The sequence below is a fragment of the Misgurnus anguillicaudatus genome, chromosome 17 (genome assembly GCF_027580225.2).
Source record: "Misgurnus anguillicaudatus chromosome 17, ASM2758022v2, whole genome shotgun sequence".
Classification (NCBI taxonomy): domain Eukaryota; kingdom Metazoa; phylum Chordata; class Actinopteri; order Cypriniformes; family Cobitidae; genus Misgurnus; species Misgurnus anguillicaudatus.
The window spans coordinates 36,792,590-36,811,803 of NC_073353.2; the positions used below are offsets into that span (position 1 = coordinate 36,792,590).

The 19,214-nt window shown below is 36.8% G+C and overlaps 1 protein-coding gene across 2 annotated transcripts in view; it reads left to right on the forward strand.

The window, feature by feature from the left end:
- slc4a3 (solute carrier family 4 member 3) overlaps positions 1 to 19,214 on the forward strand; it is a 63,397-nt gene that overhangs the window by 10,111 nt on the left and 34,072 nt on the right. For both annotated transcript variants that reach the window (XM_073854703.1, XM_055214684.2), the window contains 4 exons: positions 3,419 to 3,558; positions 6,801 to 6,981; positions 8,804 to 8,939; positions 18,044 to 18,209. In XM_073854703.1, coding sequence (XP_073710804.1) covers positions 3,419 to 3,558; positions 6,801 to 6,981; positions 8,804 to 8,939; positions 18,044 to 18,209 — 623 coding nt within the window. The remainder of the gene's footprint in view (positions 1 to 3,418; positions 3,559 to 6,800; positions 6,982 to 8,803; positions 8,940 to 18,043; positions 18,210 to 19,214) is intronic.

The window sequence follows — 19,214 nt, forward strand, 5'->3', positions numbered from 1 at the left end:
AAATAGATTGCTGGGGATTTTAAACAGTTGTTTTATTGATCCTCAATGGACATATGAGCTAATTAATGTCAAACCCCACAAGCAGTTCTGTGATATGAAACATTTCATGACCTCCAATGAAGTAATAGTATCAGACTGATGAAGAGCCTGCACGCTTGAAACGTCACCTCTATGCCATGCAGTTTTTAATAATAAACATTTTGATACTTTTGGAGCTTTGGTGTTGCCGACTTTGCATTCTTGCACTAATACGTTATTTTTTTTTCGAGCACACATTTTGTCGATGTGATGACATCATGGGCATGCACAAGATGACACAAATAAAAATGATGAGATCGAGACTGGATGTTAAAAAAGTTGTCACGGGGGTTGTACCCATTCAAAAGGTCCCAATATGTATCATTTAGGTACAGATATGTATACATCTGGTACAAATATGTACATTTGGAGTACTGATATAATCTTTTTAGGTGCAGTGCTGTACATTTTAAAAGGGTATTGCTCCAGTGACAGCTAGGGACCATGTTTTGACAATGTTGAGAGTGGATGTTGAAGGCTGTTTTAATAAGCGAGTTTTATTCAAGGCCTGAGTTTCTCTGGATTTCCTAAGGGAAGCCTCTGTCTGAAGAGCAGACAGCTCATTTCCAATCTTATCTGAGATTTGTTGCCCTATTCAGCTAGACACTGCCTGTGTAACAATACTTTCATTTAAACTGGCATTTGCTGTTTTTCGATTTATAAAATATGGATGCTTGAGATGATAAAAACAGAACTCATTTAAGTCTAGTATAAACCACATATGCCAGGGTTTTATAATTTTTTTATTTTTTTATTTAGCATATTTATCTTTTTGTTGGTTTAATACACATTTGGAAATGATGATCTTTTACAGCAATAAAGAATTTTAGTGACTAATTTTTAAAACAAAAATGTAAAAAAAAAAAAGAAAATTATGTCATAATTTACTCACAAACGAAGATATTTTGATAAATGATGGGAAGCACACAGTTGATGGTACCCATTGACTTTTCATTGTTTTTCTAAACATGGAACTCAATGGGTAACGTCAACTGTGTGCTTACTATTATTTATTAAAGGGGACATTTCACAAGACTTTTTTTAAGATGTCAAATACATTTTTGCTGTCCCCAGAGTACATACGCAAAGTTTTAGCTCAAAATACCATTTAAATAATTTATTATAACATGTTAAAATTGACACTTTGTAGGTGTGAGCAAAAATGTACCGTTTTTGGGTGTGTCCGTTAAAATGTAAATGAGTTGATCTCTGCACTATATGGCAGTGCTGTGGTTGGATAGTACAGTTTCAGGGCGGTATTATCCCCTTTTGACATTACAAGGGGAGACATATTTCAATGATCTATTTTTTCACATGCTTACAGAGAATGATTAACCAAAAATAAGTTGATCTGGGTTGATATTTTTCACATTTTCTAGGTTGATACAAGTCATTGGTGGCTGGTGACTTCTTTTTTTGAGGGCGCACGATGCGAAGTTCATCACAACATGTATGTAGCCCGTCATGTGTGTGGTTCCTTATTTCAAAATATGTGTTCTGTGTGTCGAGTTCGTGTATGTGCATCACGTGTCTTGTCAAAATAAGTGCCTGCTACCAGATATTCGCATAATTTCATACGTAATCAGAGTTTATTGTTAAGGGAGTGTCTTGCGTGTATTTTGTGAACGTGAGCGTCTATTTTATTTTATACCCTTTAGGTGCGTATTTTGACAAGACACGTGATGCACATGGTTTACATGACGCAACAAACACATATTTTGAAAACGCAAGCAACACACATGACACTCCGGACACTTATTTGGAATTTGCGCCCTCGGATGAGCAGTCACGAGCCGCCACTGATAGCACTTAAACATGGAAAAAGGCTGATTTTCATGATATGTCCCCTTTAAAATATATATTTTTGGGGAGTAAATAATGACTTAATTTTAATTTTTGGATGAACTATCCCTTTAACACTTTTGGAAAGGTCTTCTGGTACTATGGAAATGGATGGTGGCTAAGGTGGTCACCCGCCAATCTCATAGTAACCAGAAAAACCCCCAATAAAATGTTTCTTTTTTTGTATTTGGGTTCTACAAAAAACATTGTGGGTTGTGAATTGAGGGTGTGTAAATAATGATAAAGTTTGATTTTGGGGTGAACTATCCCTTTAAAGGGGTCATGGCATGAAAATGAGACTATTTCCATGTTTAAGTGCTATGATTGGGTCCCCAGTGCTTCTATCAACCTAGAAAATGTGAAAAAGATCAACCCAGTAACTTAGTTTTGGTAAACCATTCTCTACAAGCACATGAGTGTTTGAATTTCACCAGCTCATTTGCATTTTAAAGGACACACCCAAAACGACACATTTTTGCACACAGCTACAAAGTGGCAATTTAAACATGTTATAATAAATTATCTATATGGTATTTTGAGCTAAAACTTCACATATGTGCTCTGGGGACACCACAGATTTATTTGACCTCTCAAAAAGTCTTGTGCCAAGTCTTAACACATTAGATGGTCAACACCTATACATCTTAAAAATTGTGTATTTATACTCTATGTATTACATTCCAATGCATTTTCATGCATTAAGAGGTGTTGGAGTGTTCAATAGTTAATTTCCACATAATAAGGGAGAACAGATCAAATGTTTGAGTCTGGATTCAAAATCGGCACTTTTATGAGTCAAACACACATTCGCAGGCCAAATTGGTTTGACCCTCTGGTGTTTTGATGAGGACTTGGCTGTGGTGTTATTCTCCAGGATTTTTGCTCTACTGCCACGAAACACACAACCAGAGTACAGCCAAAAGGCACGGCCACTACATTGTTAGCTCCGTTCCCCTAGGAATAAGCCCAAAACACAGAGCGTGTGGACTTATGTTGTTATTTTATGAGGGGGATTCGAGGCATGAGGCATGAACCCAGAACCGCTAGGGGAGGACGGAGAAAAAACAAACTTTGTTTACCGAACATCCCGGGGCTACTGGGACAACACAAACCAGCTGAGGCTTTGGGCGTCCTGGCAAGCCTCAACCCTCCGAGAGCTTTGGTCTTTTGCTTGGCAAACAGAACAGCTGGAGAAAGAGCGTTTCTCATAATACTTCGCTTCAATTATCCCAAATTCAATATAAACCTCGGTTCGTGGGCCGAAATGATATGATATTAAATCATAGCATTTTTTCTGGAAAGGCTTGTGGGCTTAACCATCCAAAGAGCGTCTTTTCACCTCTTATGTGCAATCAGCTGAGATTGACTTGTTATTTTTGGGGCTTAGATTTTTATTCAAATCAAATCTCATCCAGATAAACTTGTGCGGTTTTCTTTCCCAGAAGCATTTACAAAACAAACCTTTTCTTATTCACCTTTTTTCTATCACTTGTTCAAGGTCACCGTTTTGAGGACAATCCTGGAGTTAGACGACACCTGGTCAAGAAAACATCACGATGTCAAGTTGCCCGAACGAACAGCTCTCCACCACAGTCCAGTGTGAAGAGAAGGAAAAAGATGGACAAAAAAACCCACGAGGTGAGAGCCAGGCGCTCTCGACACAGAAGAATAATTTTAGGAAGAAACCAAATGTTTGTCTAACGGTATAAAGTCTGGGCCCCATTGCTACTTGTTCTGTCCAACTACTATTCACTTAGATAAGAAGAGGCCGAGAGGATTGTAAATCAGTCAACCACAGTTCATTTTGTTTCTTGCCATCTGAAATTGATCGAAATAGTTGATACCACAATTGTGGACTGCCGGGGAAAACCTCAAAATACAGCTAATGGGACAAAAGTTTGAAATGAAAGCCTGAAAAATTGCTGAAAATTAGATTTTGGGATTGGAATTTCTGATTATTAATTTCAAGATCATTTCAAATACATAATTCATAAAAATGGGGCAATATAGCCAGTTCTGCTTGTGGATACATAAGATAACTATTACAGTACGGTTCGATTCCACTAACCTGACAACGTTTTGCACATTTTGATTTGTTCCTCTGTATAAACGCATATTGCATCAAACATTTAAACACAACAGGATTTTGAGACATAGGATTACAGTATCATTTTTTAAAATTAGTTCAAACAGGTCGTGTGCTGAGATTAGTATATGAATTTAATTATTATATAGTTAGTATATTGAATATATCACAATGCCGGGTTCTCCCTTCCAGTTCTCAGTGCCTTTAAGCTTCTGCCAAGTTTATATTTGAGAATTTTTAAGTATGATCCATGAAGACCCCATGAAATTAAACATTTTTCTTTTTTAGTATAAATATCTTAGGCTTAAGGATAAATATAAACTGTGATGATCCAAAACACTGACAAAACTATTATACAGAAGATATTAGCATTTAAAACCTACATTATAAAACGGCTCGTTCTGGTTCTTCATTCTGATTGGTTGAAACGCGTTCTAAGCCGTATATAAAGCGTTCTAAAGTATCACTGCGCCACTGTTGCTGCGTACTGATTTATGAAAATAAACACCAATAAACATTACGGCGATATCCAGATTAATTTCAATAAATATTGTTGAGTCACCTAATCAATAAAGAGAAAACGCTTTCCTGAGGAGTTTCTAACTCAAATTCATATTTCCGCTATCCACTTGGTGGCGATCTTACCCAACGTAAACACTGGCGCATTCACTCAACACTAAAAACACTGTGTGCTCTGAATCTGATATCTTACAAAAGTTCTTCACAAAAATGGAATTATCTCCGCTTTTAGCTGAAAATTTGAGCGGTGATAAGAGACCAAATGAAGGTAGGATGAAACATTTTTTTTAATGTTGTTTAAAAACGGATGGTCTGTTCTTTCATTTGATATTTTGTTTATTTAAAGAATATAATTTTTCTGTAAGGCATTCAACTAAAACTGGGTGGCAACTTAAAAAAAAAAAACGCTGACAGGGAAAGAGTTAAAGTTAAACATGCTTCAAAGCATATTTGATCATCACTTCAACAGTTGCAATGTATATTTTAGATGAATGCTAATTTATAAAAACAAACACCACAGTCTTAAATCATATTTTCATTGTGTCTTTGCTGCGTCTGTGTTGTTTGTGAACTGCGCTCTGTTTCAGCCACACTTGATTCTGAGGAACTACTTTGTTTGGCGGAAGAGTAATATTTGTACTAATATAATTACAACTTATTTGTGTTTTATTTTATGAAATCCTGCTAACGTTATGGATATGAAGTAACCGTTTTATAAAAGCAATAAACCCCGCAAAGCAGTGGGGTTACAGTGCATTTTATAACAGCTAAGGGGCGTTGTTAGGCACGACGCGAAGCGGAGGGGCTTATTGCTTTAGTTTAGCATGTGCACTAAAAAAGTCTTGAATTTTTATGACATCACCGTACAGTTCAGCTTCTCATCAAATTTTCTGTCCAATCAAATGCTCTTTAGATGCTAAAATGCTGTGCCCTATACGTTTTGTTACAGTACACTGCAAAAACAGATTTTCTTACTTTGTTTTTTTGTCTTGTTTTCAGTACAAATATCTAAAAATTCCTAAAATAAAGAAAATATTTTGTCTTGATGAGCAAAATGACAAGAAATGATGAGAAAATAAGTCTATTTTTATACAAAAAATATACAATTTAAGTGAACTTAACTCTTTCCCCGCCAGCGTTTTTAAAAAAAGTTGCCAGCCAGCGCCAGCATTTTTCATGATTTTCACAAAAGTTTAATGCCTTCCAGAAAATGTTCTTCTTTAAATATATAAACAAACAATATATCAGGAGAAAGAACAGACCCTCTGCTTTCAAACAAAAAAAATTTTGAGCAAAAAGCTGAGATAATTCCATTTTTGCGAAGGACTTTTGATAGAGATCAGATGCAGAGCGATCTTTAAAACATACACGGAGTTCTTTCTCTTTCACGTGAGGCGCTACTTCCGGGTTGTATAAGTTGCGGTATTGCGGAAAGACGGAAAATCTCGTCATTGGCGGGGAAGCGTTTTCTCTCAATTGACGAGATATCTCGTCAATGGCGGCGAAAGAGTTAAATCTGCCAATGGGGTAAGAATTTTGTTTTTGGATTTTTCTTAAATTAAGTGTGTGAATGTGAAGTTTTAGCTCAAAATACCCCACAGATAATTTATTATAGCATGTTAAAATTACCACTTTGTATGTGCGAGCAAAAATGATTTTCAAGAAAAAAAAATTCTAAGTATTTTAAATTAAGATGTTTTTTCTTGATGAGCAAAATGACCCAAGAAAATAAGTCAAATTTAAGCCTGGCAAATTTTTTTGCTTATTTTATGCACAAAATCACTTAAATTTGATATTTTTGGTCTAAAAACTAGACTTATTTTCTAGGGTCATTTTGCTCATCAAGAAAAAGAATCTTAATTTAAGAATTTTTTTATATTTTTACTAAAAACAAGACAAAAATACTAAGATTTTTTTTTCTTGAAAATAATTTTTTGCAGTGTGTAAGTATAAAAAAGTCAGATTTTCATGATATGTCCCCTTTAAGAAAAAAGTCAATTTTTTTTCTTACCCCATTGGCAGATTTTTTTGCCTGTTTAAGCACAAATTCACTTAAATTTAATGTTTTTTGTCTTTTCTGTTTTATGTGAATCAAATCCATCACATTGGTGTTGCTAGCACCATGTACTATCATTTGAGCCACAGGCACATTAATATGGCCAGAATCACTAACCAAGATGACTGCAGAGTGTAAACTAAATTGCCACAAGAAATTTTGTTACGATTCATTTAAATGTTTTATGACGTGAATCGGACACTGTGCTTTCACCCCAAGGTGTTTGTTGAGCTCAACGAGCTGATAGTGGACAAAAACCAGGAGATGCGTTGGAAGGAGACGGCACGCTGGATCAAGTTCGAGGAGGACGTGGAGGAGGAAACGGATCGCTGGGGTAAACCGCACGTGGCCTCTCTGTCCTTTCGGAGTCTGTTGGAGCTCCGCAGGACAATCACACATGGTAGGAATCCACTTCTCTGCCAGCGCCCTTATTTCAGCGCCCGGAATCCTGTTTCAAACATCTACACGCTTCAGACGTTGTTGACAAACTCTAAATCTCTGGTGTCTTATGACTGACACAATTCAAATTGACACTTAAATTACAAAATGGATTAAGCATTCCTGGGCAGATCTGTGTTTTGACCGTAAAATATGATTATTATACACGCAAGGATAACAAGATAAACAATCTTTGGCAGATAGCAAACATACGGTCCAAACATGTGTCTGTCTGTGAAAAGATATTGGTGGGAGTTTTGGCTGCTTTGGCGCTTAAGCAAAAATGTTTGTTACTTGCTGACAAAATAAGGGATTTTTTTCATAAAAGCGCCAGCAAAGATCAAAGTAATGATGGTAATATTATACAGAGCTGGGTGGTATTAACAAAGTCTTATATCATGGACCATATGAGTAATATAGTGTCAATATTGGTCTAATAAAAAACATTAACGCAATGATACTTTGTATTTGGCACTTAATGTTATAACGGTCGGTAATGCAGTGAATGTTTTTAAAAATATTATGCATAATACTATGAATCATAGGCACGGATCATGTGGGTGCTCCGGGGCTTGAGCACCCTCACAAAAGTGCCAAATATGCTAAATTAATTTTAATTATAAATGCTTTTGAAATTCGTGAGCCTCTCTTAATTGGTGGAATCTGCTCAGTTACTGGGATTTTCACGCACAACCATTTCTAGGGTTTACAAAGAATGGTGTAAAAAGGAAAAACATCCAGTATGCGACAGTCCTGTGGGTGAAAATGCCTTGTTGATGCTAGAGGAGAATGGGCCGACTGATTCAAGCTGATAGAAGAGCAACTTTGCCTGAAATAACTACTCGTTACAACCGAGGTATGCAGCAAAGCATTTGTGAAGCCACAACACGCACAACCTGGATGGGCTACAACAGCAGAAGACCCCACTGGGTACCACTCATCTCCACTACAAATAGGAAAAAGAGGCTACAATTTGAATGAGCTAGTCAAAATTTCACAGTTGAAGACTGGAAAAATGTTGCCTGGTCTGATGAGTCTCGATTTCTTTTGAGACATTTTAGATGGTAGAGTCAGAATTTGGCGAAAACAGAAAGAGAACATGGATCCATCATGCCTTGTTACCACTGTGTAGGCTGGTGACAATTGGGCATCGTTTAAATGCCACGGCCTACCTAAGCATTGTTTTTGACCATGTCCATCCCTTTATGACCACCATGTACCCATCCTCTGATGGCTACTTCCAGCAGGATAATGCACCATGTCACAAAGCTCGAATCACTTCAAATTGGTTTCTTGAACATGAAAATGAGTTCACTGTACTAAAATGGCCCCCACAGTCACCAGATCTCAACCCAATAGAGGATCTTTGGGATGTGGTGGAACCCACAAATCTCCATCAACTGCAAGATGCTATCCTATCAATATGGGCCAACATTTCTAAAGAATGCTTTCAGCACCTTGTTGAATCAATGCCACGTAGAATTAAGGCAGTTCTGAAGGCAAAAGGGGGTCAAACATAGTACTGTACTAGTATGAATTTCCTAATAATCCTTTAGGTGAGTGTATGTTGATGTACTGTGTATAATAATTATGTAAACATTAGACAACCCTAGTATTTCGGAAAGTCTTTTGATTCAGGCTTCACCCCCTTCTTCATTATTCTGTAAAATCCTTCATTATGTAAAATTTGTAAAATATTGATCTTATAGTTGCACTATGAAAAAGTGGCCAAATTACATTCTGCATATTTCCTAATGTGACTAACGTTGTGTTTTCCTACCCAGGTGCCATTATGCTGGACCTGGATCAGACCACACTGCCTGGCATCGCTCATCTGCTGGTGGAAACCATGATCATCTCAGACCAGATCAGAGCAGAAGATCGACCCAGCGAGCTGAGAGCCCTGCTGCTCAAACACAGGTTAGTGACGGTCACGCATCAATACTCCAAACAAAGCTCATATCGATCTATTCCGCTGCGGGACTCGATGCCAATGTCATTCGACACAACTGCTGCATGTATTGGTTATCTGCTAAATGAAGTGGTGTGATTACATAAAGGCTTTTTATGACAGGGCACAGGCTGATGGAGGTTTTAATGGTGTATTGAGGTTGTGTTTATTGTCAAATAGGTTAAATCTAAAAGCGTTTAAAGGAATAGTTCATAAAAAATTAATATGTCATTATTTACTTACCCACTTTTAAGCATGAAACATGAAGTGGGATGCTACGGAGCTCCTAAGGGGATATGGAGCAAAAATTAAATAAAGTATAGTTTCACATGTGCGCGTTAGTTTCACGTGCGTGCGAGAAAGTTTCACGTGAGCACGCAAAACTAAACTTAAAAAAATTCTGCACATGAAGTGATATAATTTTGGACTTTATGATGAACTTTAATTAAAACCCTTAACTCATTCCCTGCCAGCATTTTTTGTGATATTCACAAAAGTTTCACAAAATTCCTTCTAGATTTTTTTTCTAAATATATATAAACATACAAATATATCAAATGAAAAAACAGACCATCTGCTTTCAAACAAACACAACAGGAAAAAAAAACGTTTCATCCTATCTATATTTTTTTCTCTGCTTATAAATTCTTAAATATGGGTATTTTTCTTTAAAAAAATATTTTTTTATGAAAAAGCTGAAATAATTGTATTTTTGTGAAAGAATTTTGTTAGAGCTCAGATTCAGAATGATTATCAAAACATACACGGAGTGTAAAACTAGTAAATAATTTTTGCTTCAGTTATTTATAAGTTGGGTAAGTTCGCCATCTAGTTGATAATCAAGGTATTACAGATTAACATAAAAACTCATCAGGAACATGTTTTTTATGCAAATGTTTTCACTTAATTGACAAGATAACTCATTAATGGCGGGGAAAGAGTAAACTGTCACCTGTCCCGTATATGGGACACCTATGTTTACTTTAATATTTTGGATGTCAATTTCATGACAAACTATAGGGCTTATTCGATCTACGTCATCAATGTTCGCGGCGGCCATATTGTTGACATAAAACTGTCAGTCTGTCAATTGACAAGCGAGGCAGCGTGGGTATTATGCATGGTATTATCGATGTAATTTTTTTTTAAACCGCGCGATGGTGTGTGGTGTAATACACGGATGTTCTAACAACAGCAAAAAGAACCCCGGAATTATTTTTTATGCGATACCGACTGTCAGAAAACATGAAAGGAGACAGAGGAGTTGAACCATGAAGGAGAGACTCCCAACAGCAAAGTCTGTCCCCATCATTTTACCACAGGTAACGTTAGGGATACAGTTGTGTTCAAAATTATTCAACCCCAACTGAAATTGATGGTTTTGGCCGGTTTGACATTGATTTTGATCATTCAGTCATCCTGCTTACAATTACATCAAAGAGGCATGTGTAGGTCAGACAAATATAACATAACATTTATAATGAAATAACCACAAATGTCTTTTCTGTGCTCACATCATTTTCAGTTTTATTCAACCCCCAAGTGACATTCAATCTAAGTACTTAGTACAACATCCTTTTACAGTTAAAACAGCTTTTAAACGTAAAGCATAGCTTGACACAAGTGTCTTGCAGCGATCTACGGGTATCTTCGCCCATTCATCATGGGCAAAAGCCTCCAGTTCAGTCACATTCTTAGGCTTGCGCACTGCAACTGCTTTCTTTAAGTCCCACCAGAGGTTCTCAATCGGATTTAAGTCTGGTGACTGCGATGGCCACTTCAAAATGTTCCAGCCTTTTTTCTGCAACCATGCTCTAGTGGATTTGGAGGTATGCTTGGGATCATTGTCCTGTTGAAAGGTCCAACGTCTCCCAAGCCTCAGGTTTGTGACGGACTGCAACACATTGTCATCCAATATCTCCTGGTACTGAAGAGAATTCATGGTACCTTGCACACCCTGAAGTTTCCCTGTACCTGCAGAAGCAAAACAGCCCCAAAGCATGATTGACCCCCCACCATGCTTCACAGTAGGCAAGGTGTTCTTTTCTTCATAGGCCTTGTTTTTCCTCCTCACACATAGCGTTGATCCATGGGCCCAAACAGTTCTAATTTTCCACAGAACACTATCCCAAAACTTCTGTGGTTTGTCCACATGACTTTTGGCATACTGCAGTCGACTCTTCTTATTCTTTGGAGACAGCAAGGGGGTGCGCCTGGGAGTTCTGGCATGGAGGCCTTCAGTACGCAGGGTGCACCGTATTGTCTGAGCAGAAACTTCAGTACCCACATCTGACAAATCTTTTCTCAGTTCCTCAGCAGTCACACGGGGACTTTTTTCCACTCTACGCTTCAGATAGCGCACAGCAGTCGCAGTTAGCATCTTTTTTCTGCCACGACCAGGAAGCGTTTCAACAGTGCCCTTTGCCTTGAATTTGCGAATGATGCTTCCTATGGTGTCTCTTGGTATGTTTAACATCTTTGCAATCTTCTTATAGCCATTGCCCTTCCTGTGAAGATTAATCACCTCTTCTCTTGTCTTCCTGGACCATTCTTTTGACTTCACCATGTTTGTAACCACACCAGTAAATGTTTAGAAGGAGTTGAGTATCACAGTCATTTTAAAGCTGCCTAATTGGTGCTTATTAGGCTTTATTGCTGTTCCCTGACATCCATAGGTGTTTTCAATACCTGATTGAAAACACTTCAATGAACCTCTGTTCTTCAGAGTGGTAGTTCTTTAAGGGGTTGAATAATTGTGTCAATGAAGAATTCACAAAAGAAACATTTACTACTATATTACAAAACCAATTGATGTCATTTTAGTTGCATATGGTTCTTTAAGAAGTCATTGTAGGATTTCATTCTGAATACAATTACAAATGTACACTAAATTCCCTAAAACCCTTAACAGCATTGGGGGTTGAATAATTTTGAACACAACTGTATATGCTCACAGCCAAGTCTGTCCCCATAATTTGATCACATATGGTTAGCTGTAAGCAGTGGCTGAAACTGCTCTTTCAAATAAGCTGCCATAAATATTAAATTAGTATGAATAACTATATGAACATAATAATAGGTCTGGCATTGATAGGGAATAAGGGCCGTTCACATAGTTTTGAAAATCGTTTTATATTAAACAGAATAGCGGAGCTCACACCAAAACTATAGCGATACAGATACAATGAACGACATCATTGGGATCACTTTCTGAGCGATTTTTCCCACCTGATTAAGGATAAACCATTGATAGCATTAAAATCTATTTGAACTTCAAGTGCACGAGCACTTAAAATGACAGTGAGCTCATTGCTGAGCTCTATAACATTAGATTACCTCCAGTTGCTGTATAAATTGACTACGTAATGCTTTTTAATCTATTGCATTAACTAACTGTTATGCCAAAAGGTAAGAGATTACATTAGATTCACTGTTTAGAGTTACGCGAAACGCAGCGTGTTAAGGACATCTGCAAAAGTTTTTATTACAAGCAATATTAAAGGCAAGTGATTTGCGCGAGTGCCATGAGCGAATTAGCATAAACGTATTGTTTGGAGATGTGGACGATGATATAGTAATCGTTATAGTTATAATGTGAACGGCGCTTCAGTGCTTGTATGATGTATGCGGATACTGTATGAACGATATAGTTATAAATATCCAGATAAGTTACGGCTGGCAATAAGGACGGATCTTTACTTAAGGCTATTGGGTCTATTTGATATTGTTCCACAATAATCAAGCTAATCTTCTCTTAATACGGACGAGATGAAGCCATTAGGCTACTGCTCCCCTCGACTCAAATCTACGTGCGGCTAGGGGCAGGACAGATATCATGTCAACAAGATGGCCGCGGCTAGCGACTTCCGGTGTTTGCGAATAAGCCCTATATATCGTTGGAAAAGTCTAAACCTCTAGAATAGGGATGGGCACGAGTACTCGATTGCTCGAGTACTCGAACGTAGCATCGATGATCGATCACGAAAACAATGATCATGTGGGTTTATTTATTATGGATATGGCGGCATTTGGATGGCTGGTTAGCATTACAAGCGCATCTGATAGTAAAGACTGGGTCTGGAGATGCGTGTTTGACGTCGTGTCGAGCTACGCAGACCAACGTATGACATAAGTAACGTTACCATGCATGATTAAAAAATAAACAGATAATTCCGTGCACTGGCGCTGCAGCAACCTGCCGAGCCGGCCACACCTCACATCACTGAGGCACTATGGTTTAAAAGGATGCCGTGATTTTCGGAAATACAGTCAGTCAGGTGCAAAATGTACAGCACCATCAAAAGTTCAATGGGTTATCATCTCATATTTAAACATCAAATATTAAGAGATACTAGAGAGCCATACGAGCATTACATCTTGAACAGGTAAATGACGACAACACGACAAAGCTAATCGCTGAAATGATAGCAAAAGACTTAAAGCTGCTTAATGTTATGAAGCTTGTGCTTTGACTGGACGTGTTTAAAAGCACGCTGTTTATGATGCACATCCAGAAAGGGAGTTAAATGTTTTGTACATAACTTAGTTGAAGTCTTGCATTTTATGCAGATAGACGCACGTTGTACATTTATCTTGTATAAAGGCTTAATATTATGTAGAGTGCGTCATTTAACGTAGAAAGCGCTTCGGTTTGTGTTTATTAACTTAACCCTTTAGTTTCACTTCATCACGCAGCTATTCCTGTAAGGGGTTTCTTTTAAAAACATTTAATTCATTAATAGTCTAGTATGTGTTCATTGTTCTCTCATAGTTTCTTCAAAATTAAGTTTTATTTCAGTGTTTTTAATAAAAATATTTTTATTTTCACGATGACATGTGAAATGTCCCGCCCCTTTGATTGCTAGATTTAAGCCTGCTTAATGTCACTGTTCACCAACGGGATGCCTATACTTCAGTGTTTTGCAATCTAATCACAAGAAACTATATATCGTCATCTGATGATAAAAATTATATAGTGACAATTTTTGTTACATGACCCCCCCATAGGAATGCATATTTATTATTATATATTCATAACACTATTATAAATCTTAAAAAATGTTGACAAACTATGTATCATTGGAAAGCTCTAAGAATGTAGTTTTTATATTTCAAAACCTTTTAGTAGTAATAATAATGCAATGCAAGTTTGTTTGTTTTTTTGTGACAAGAGTATGCAGCAGGCCAATGACATCTTGTGGCTTTAGTTGGTAAAAACACAAAAAAGTGACACACACCTCATTTTTAGTGTAAACTTGAAATTCGGATAACAGCTATTTGAGACTTTTGGCTTCATTTTTACATCATTTCTGTTGTGAAACATTTACATTTTTATAATTTTATTTATAAAATGAATATGTTATTGCATTATTTTTATTTATTAAAATACATTTAAACTGCTATAACAATTATTTTTGTTAAAAAGTGAAAACAAGACAAAGATTAGGCTTCTAGACCAAACAATGCCGGAGTTATATTAATTTGAAAGTGCGCATCAACTTTTTACCCTCACACTTAAAATAAGGGCGTTGGCAGTTAAGGGGTTAAAGTGATTTTGTTCTGATTGCACTGGTATTTGCTTGTTTTCTCACTTGATTTTTCCCAAAAAACAAACACATATTATCTTGGTTAATTTTGCTTATTTAGTAAATGTGTCTCAGTGTAAGAATTTTTTGATATTTATGCCGTAAATCAAGACAAGAAAACTCAGTTTTGCAGTGTTTGGCATCAACATGCCCACACAAAACATGTGAACTATCTTTATGACTTTAATAATGATTGTATTTTGTCCTTTTTGGTTCTTGGTAGTATAAATCACCATCTGATTTCCTTGAAAAATATAGCAAACATTTATTTTGTTTAAACAGGAAAGACATATAATACAAATTACAGGTTCAAAATAGTGTGCTGCTGACTAAATGATAACAAATATTAATTTAAGTTTGAATTATTCCTGTAAGTCATTCCCTGTTTTGTTTTCTTTCTGTTGATTAAAAGCAAGAATATTTTAGGTTAGGTCCACAGAGAGTCGTATATTTTTAGCTTGGCTCGTATTTTCGCTCTTGATGGATTGTGAAGTTTGTGTTTCCGTGTTGAGCTTCACTCGGTCACTGGAAAGCTTTTTGAGGTCAGAACCGTATCTGTATGAGTGCTAACAGAATTTATATGGCAGAAAGTGGACTTTATTGGGATAGGGATTGTAAGGAATTGAATGATTCTGGTAAAACTTCAGGTGACCTCTTCACATTTATTGTAATCTGTTTGTGACCCTGTCTGTGAAATCCAGGCTAAAGTCTAAAAATAATGATGAGATGGAGCATTAATGTTTGATTGCAGTCTTTTATTTTACTTTAATTTCAATCTTTTAAAGGTTAAAGGATATCAAGGTTATTTTTCACAAAAATATTATCTTCCTAGTGGGTGTGCACACCAAGGCGTTTACATCGACGTATGTTTTACATTTTTTTCCAATTGAAGCGCCCCGCTTTTCAAAAATGCCAGCAGCTGGCGGTTTTTCAGCGCTGAATGCACAGAGTTGAAAAATGTTCAACTTTTGGTGAAACGCTCGGCTCGTTAATGTCACTTCTCACTCGGCTGTCCAATCACAGTGGAGGAGGGGCAGGAAAAATAACAACAAACCAACCAGCCAGCGCTTGGTTCAACGACTGATAAACAAAGCAGAAGTATTATAGCAACTTCATAACGCATAGCTGAAAGAGCTAATAGTATCTGTCTGTGGACTGCAAGACAGGGGCGTTACAGGATGGGGGGCATAACTTAAAGCAGGGGGTGTAACTTGATGATGTCCAAATCACACAGAACCACGTGAGATGTCAAAACGAGATGTTGTTGACAAGGCTGCTCATTCACGGATATTTTCAAAACTAATGGAGATACATATTGACACATATTGTTAGTGATTCTGGAGTTGATAATCTATTAAAATGTGTACGAATAATATATGAAGAGTTTGGTTGCAAAACGCAATAAACGGCATTTAAAAATAAATAGTTACTGCCAAAATCAGTATTGTATCAGGTCAATATTAAAAAGTTAATTCTGTCAGGACTTTGCCACGAGAATCTTGTTTCATATTTATGTTTTATAGTGATGGCAGGGTTCTGACAGTTTCTTGTTTCATGTGGAGGCTCATGCATTGTTTATTGTGGCATGTGCCTCTGGTGTCTCGTCTCTAGTCCCCGCCCCCTTTGTTCTCCCTGTTAATTATTCATTATTAGTTCATCCCTCGCACCTGTGTTGCCCTCTTTAAGTTTCCCTATTTAATCTCCTCTTGTCTCTTGTCTTGTGCTGGTTCATTGTGATCATTCGTGTCGTGTCATGCAGTTATTATTGTTCAGTATGTTTTTATAACCTAAAGATGCTATGTGAAAGTTACAGAAAATAGTGTTTTTCATCTTGTCACTTTCGTGGTAAAGAAAACAAATTTTTACCCAAATTAGTCGAAATGGATTTATTGCGTTTTGGAAGCAAACTCTTTATATGATGTTCTTCATACATTCCAAGGAAAGTCAAGTCTTGTAAATAATTTTTTTAAAATAAATGTCCTCAGTCTTATACATGCATTACTTGTTGTGCTCGACTTCATGCGGTGTTTTACCTAGAAGGGAATTCAACAAACCTAAATCTCGCAAGAAGTTGGGTTTGGGTTAGGATTAAAATTAAAACAGCGCTCATCTGGCAAGATTTCACAACATTTCATCATTTGCTGTATCGTTTTGACATCATGGACCCATCTCAAAAAGGCACTGGCAAGCACCCAGAGTTGCCGTCTGCCTGGCGTTTTCAGTCGCATTTAAATGGTTTGGTGTGCACGCCCCCTTAGCATCCTAAAAGTTACGCTGCTCTGTCTGATCAAGATAACAAGATACGTCACAAGATCATTTTAATTGTTCTAATTGATTTTTTTGTACATTTCATTTAAGAGTTTGAGTCATCGATGTATTTTGTTTTATGTTTAATTGTTTGCTGTGTTTGGCCTGTCTTGGCCCTCTTGCAAAATTTTGCATTTTAAATCTCAAGTGTTTTGCTGGTTAAATAGAAGCTAAATAAAAAATGTATAGTCAGCTATTGGCGTTCACTTTGCCAAGCTATAAAACATGATAAAGAGTGAAAAACTAGTTTCAGGACACGTTAGCCATTGATGATTAAACCTTTCGACAACATTTCCCATCATCATATATCAGGCTTTCCATCGGACAACGTGTCAAATCCCTACATTACAAAATATGTCTTTATAAAATGGAAAAAATACATCAAGGTGAACTTCTCGTTATTGCCTTTTTCAAGTTTTTGGGAATGTTGTCAAACACAGTCTATTATTTATGTCACACCTTGTCTTTTTGTTATCCTCGCGCGTTTGCAAAGCCTTCGGTTTGGCTGGAGTGTAGCGTAAGCTCAAACGGGTCCTAATGAGATCGCCGATGTCAAATGCTGGATAGGGCCAAAGTGATGAAATGAAGGGCTGTGTGTAATGGAGCCGGGCAGGATGACAATTTTTTAGCCCGTTCTCTTTTTAGCACACTCAGAGAACACGGTGCAAATAAATGATTGGTTTACTGTAGAAAATAATAAAGGCATTTATTAATTCATTGGACTGGACCAGGAGCTCATATTCTGTTTAAATATCCCGTGATGTTATCTAACCACATGTTGCTTTTCCCTCGTCTTTTGCATTTCTTACTGATTGCTTTGGCCTGTTTTCTTGCGAGCGAACAGGGAATGTGAGGTTTGGTTTGGTGTGCGGTTCACATTTTGATAGCTTGACATGTTGGGTTTTGTATTTGCTCTGCAAATATTGAAAGCAAAGATGGAAAGTTGCCTTTTTGGATGCGATAAGAAAGGAAATCGTTGTACCCGTAGAGCCAAATCAACACAAGAATAAGATTATTTGTCTCATGGAGCAGAACTAATAGACTCAAAGAGGTTGACAGATTAAACAAGTAATAACAGTTTTACTTATGATATATGACATTTGAAGAACAGAAATGTTGCATTTGACGTTCTCATGTGAAAATCACTTTTCAGGTTTCACAATCTGCTTTCTCCTGTGCAGTCACCCCAATGACGAGAAAGAGGGCCTTTTCCATCGAAACCATTCTGTCACCAGTCTGGGCAGCTTTCGTCACAACCACAATCACGTTCACGACACCAGTTTGCCTCTGGTGCCTCAGGACAATGCGGAGATGCACGACAGCAAAGCAGCAGAACATGACAAAGAGGTGTGACGTTGTTAAAGTACTCATGAAATCAAAATTGAGGTTTTATGGTTGTTATTATTATTCATATTTTAGCCTTAAGGAAAAACCAGTGTGCTCTTATACCAAATGCGCATTTAGAAAATTAAAGGGGACATATCATGAAAATCTGACTTTTTCTATGTTTAAGTTCTATAATTGGGTCCCCAGTGCTTCTATCAACCTAGAAAATGTGAAAAAGATCAACCCAGTAACTTAGTTTTGGGTAAACCATTCTCTGCAAGCATGTAAAAAATAGGTTATTGGAATTTGGCTCCACTTGTGATGTCAGAAGGGGATAATACCGCCCCTTAATCTGACTATCCAACCACGGCACTGCCATTTAGTGCAGAGATCAGCTCATTTGCATTTAAAAGGACACACCCAAAAATGGCACATTTTGCTCACACCTGCAAAGTGGCAATTTTAACATGCTATAATAAATTATCTATTTGGTATTTTGAGCTAAAACGTCCCATACGTACTCTGGGGGCACCGTACTCTTGTGAAATGTCCTCTTTAAATTAAATCATTCAAAGCATACAGTATCTCGCTTCCACCAATACAACACTGCAAAAAATTATTTTCCAGAAAAAAATTCTTAGTATTTTTGTCTTGTTTTCAGTAAAAATATTAAAAATTCTTAAATTAAGATACTTTTCTTGATGATCAAAACGACCCAAGAAAATAAGTCTAGTTTTTAGACAAAAAATGTCAAATTTAAAGGATTTTGTTCATAAAACAAGCAAAAAAATCTGCCAATGTGGGTTAACAAAAAAAATCTTGAACATTTTTCTTAAACACTAAATTCAAGAAAAATTCTTGCTTACCCCACTGGCAGTTTTTTTTTTTTTTTGCTTGTTTTATGCACAAAATCGTTTAAATTTAATATTTTTGGTCTAGCAACTAGACTTATTTTCTTGGGTCGTTTTGCTCATCAAGAAAAATCATCTCGATTTTAGAATGTTTAGATATTTGTACTGAAAACAA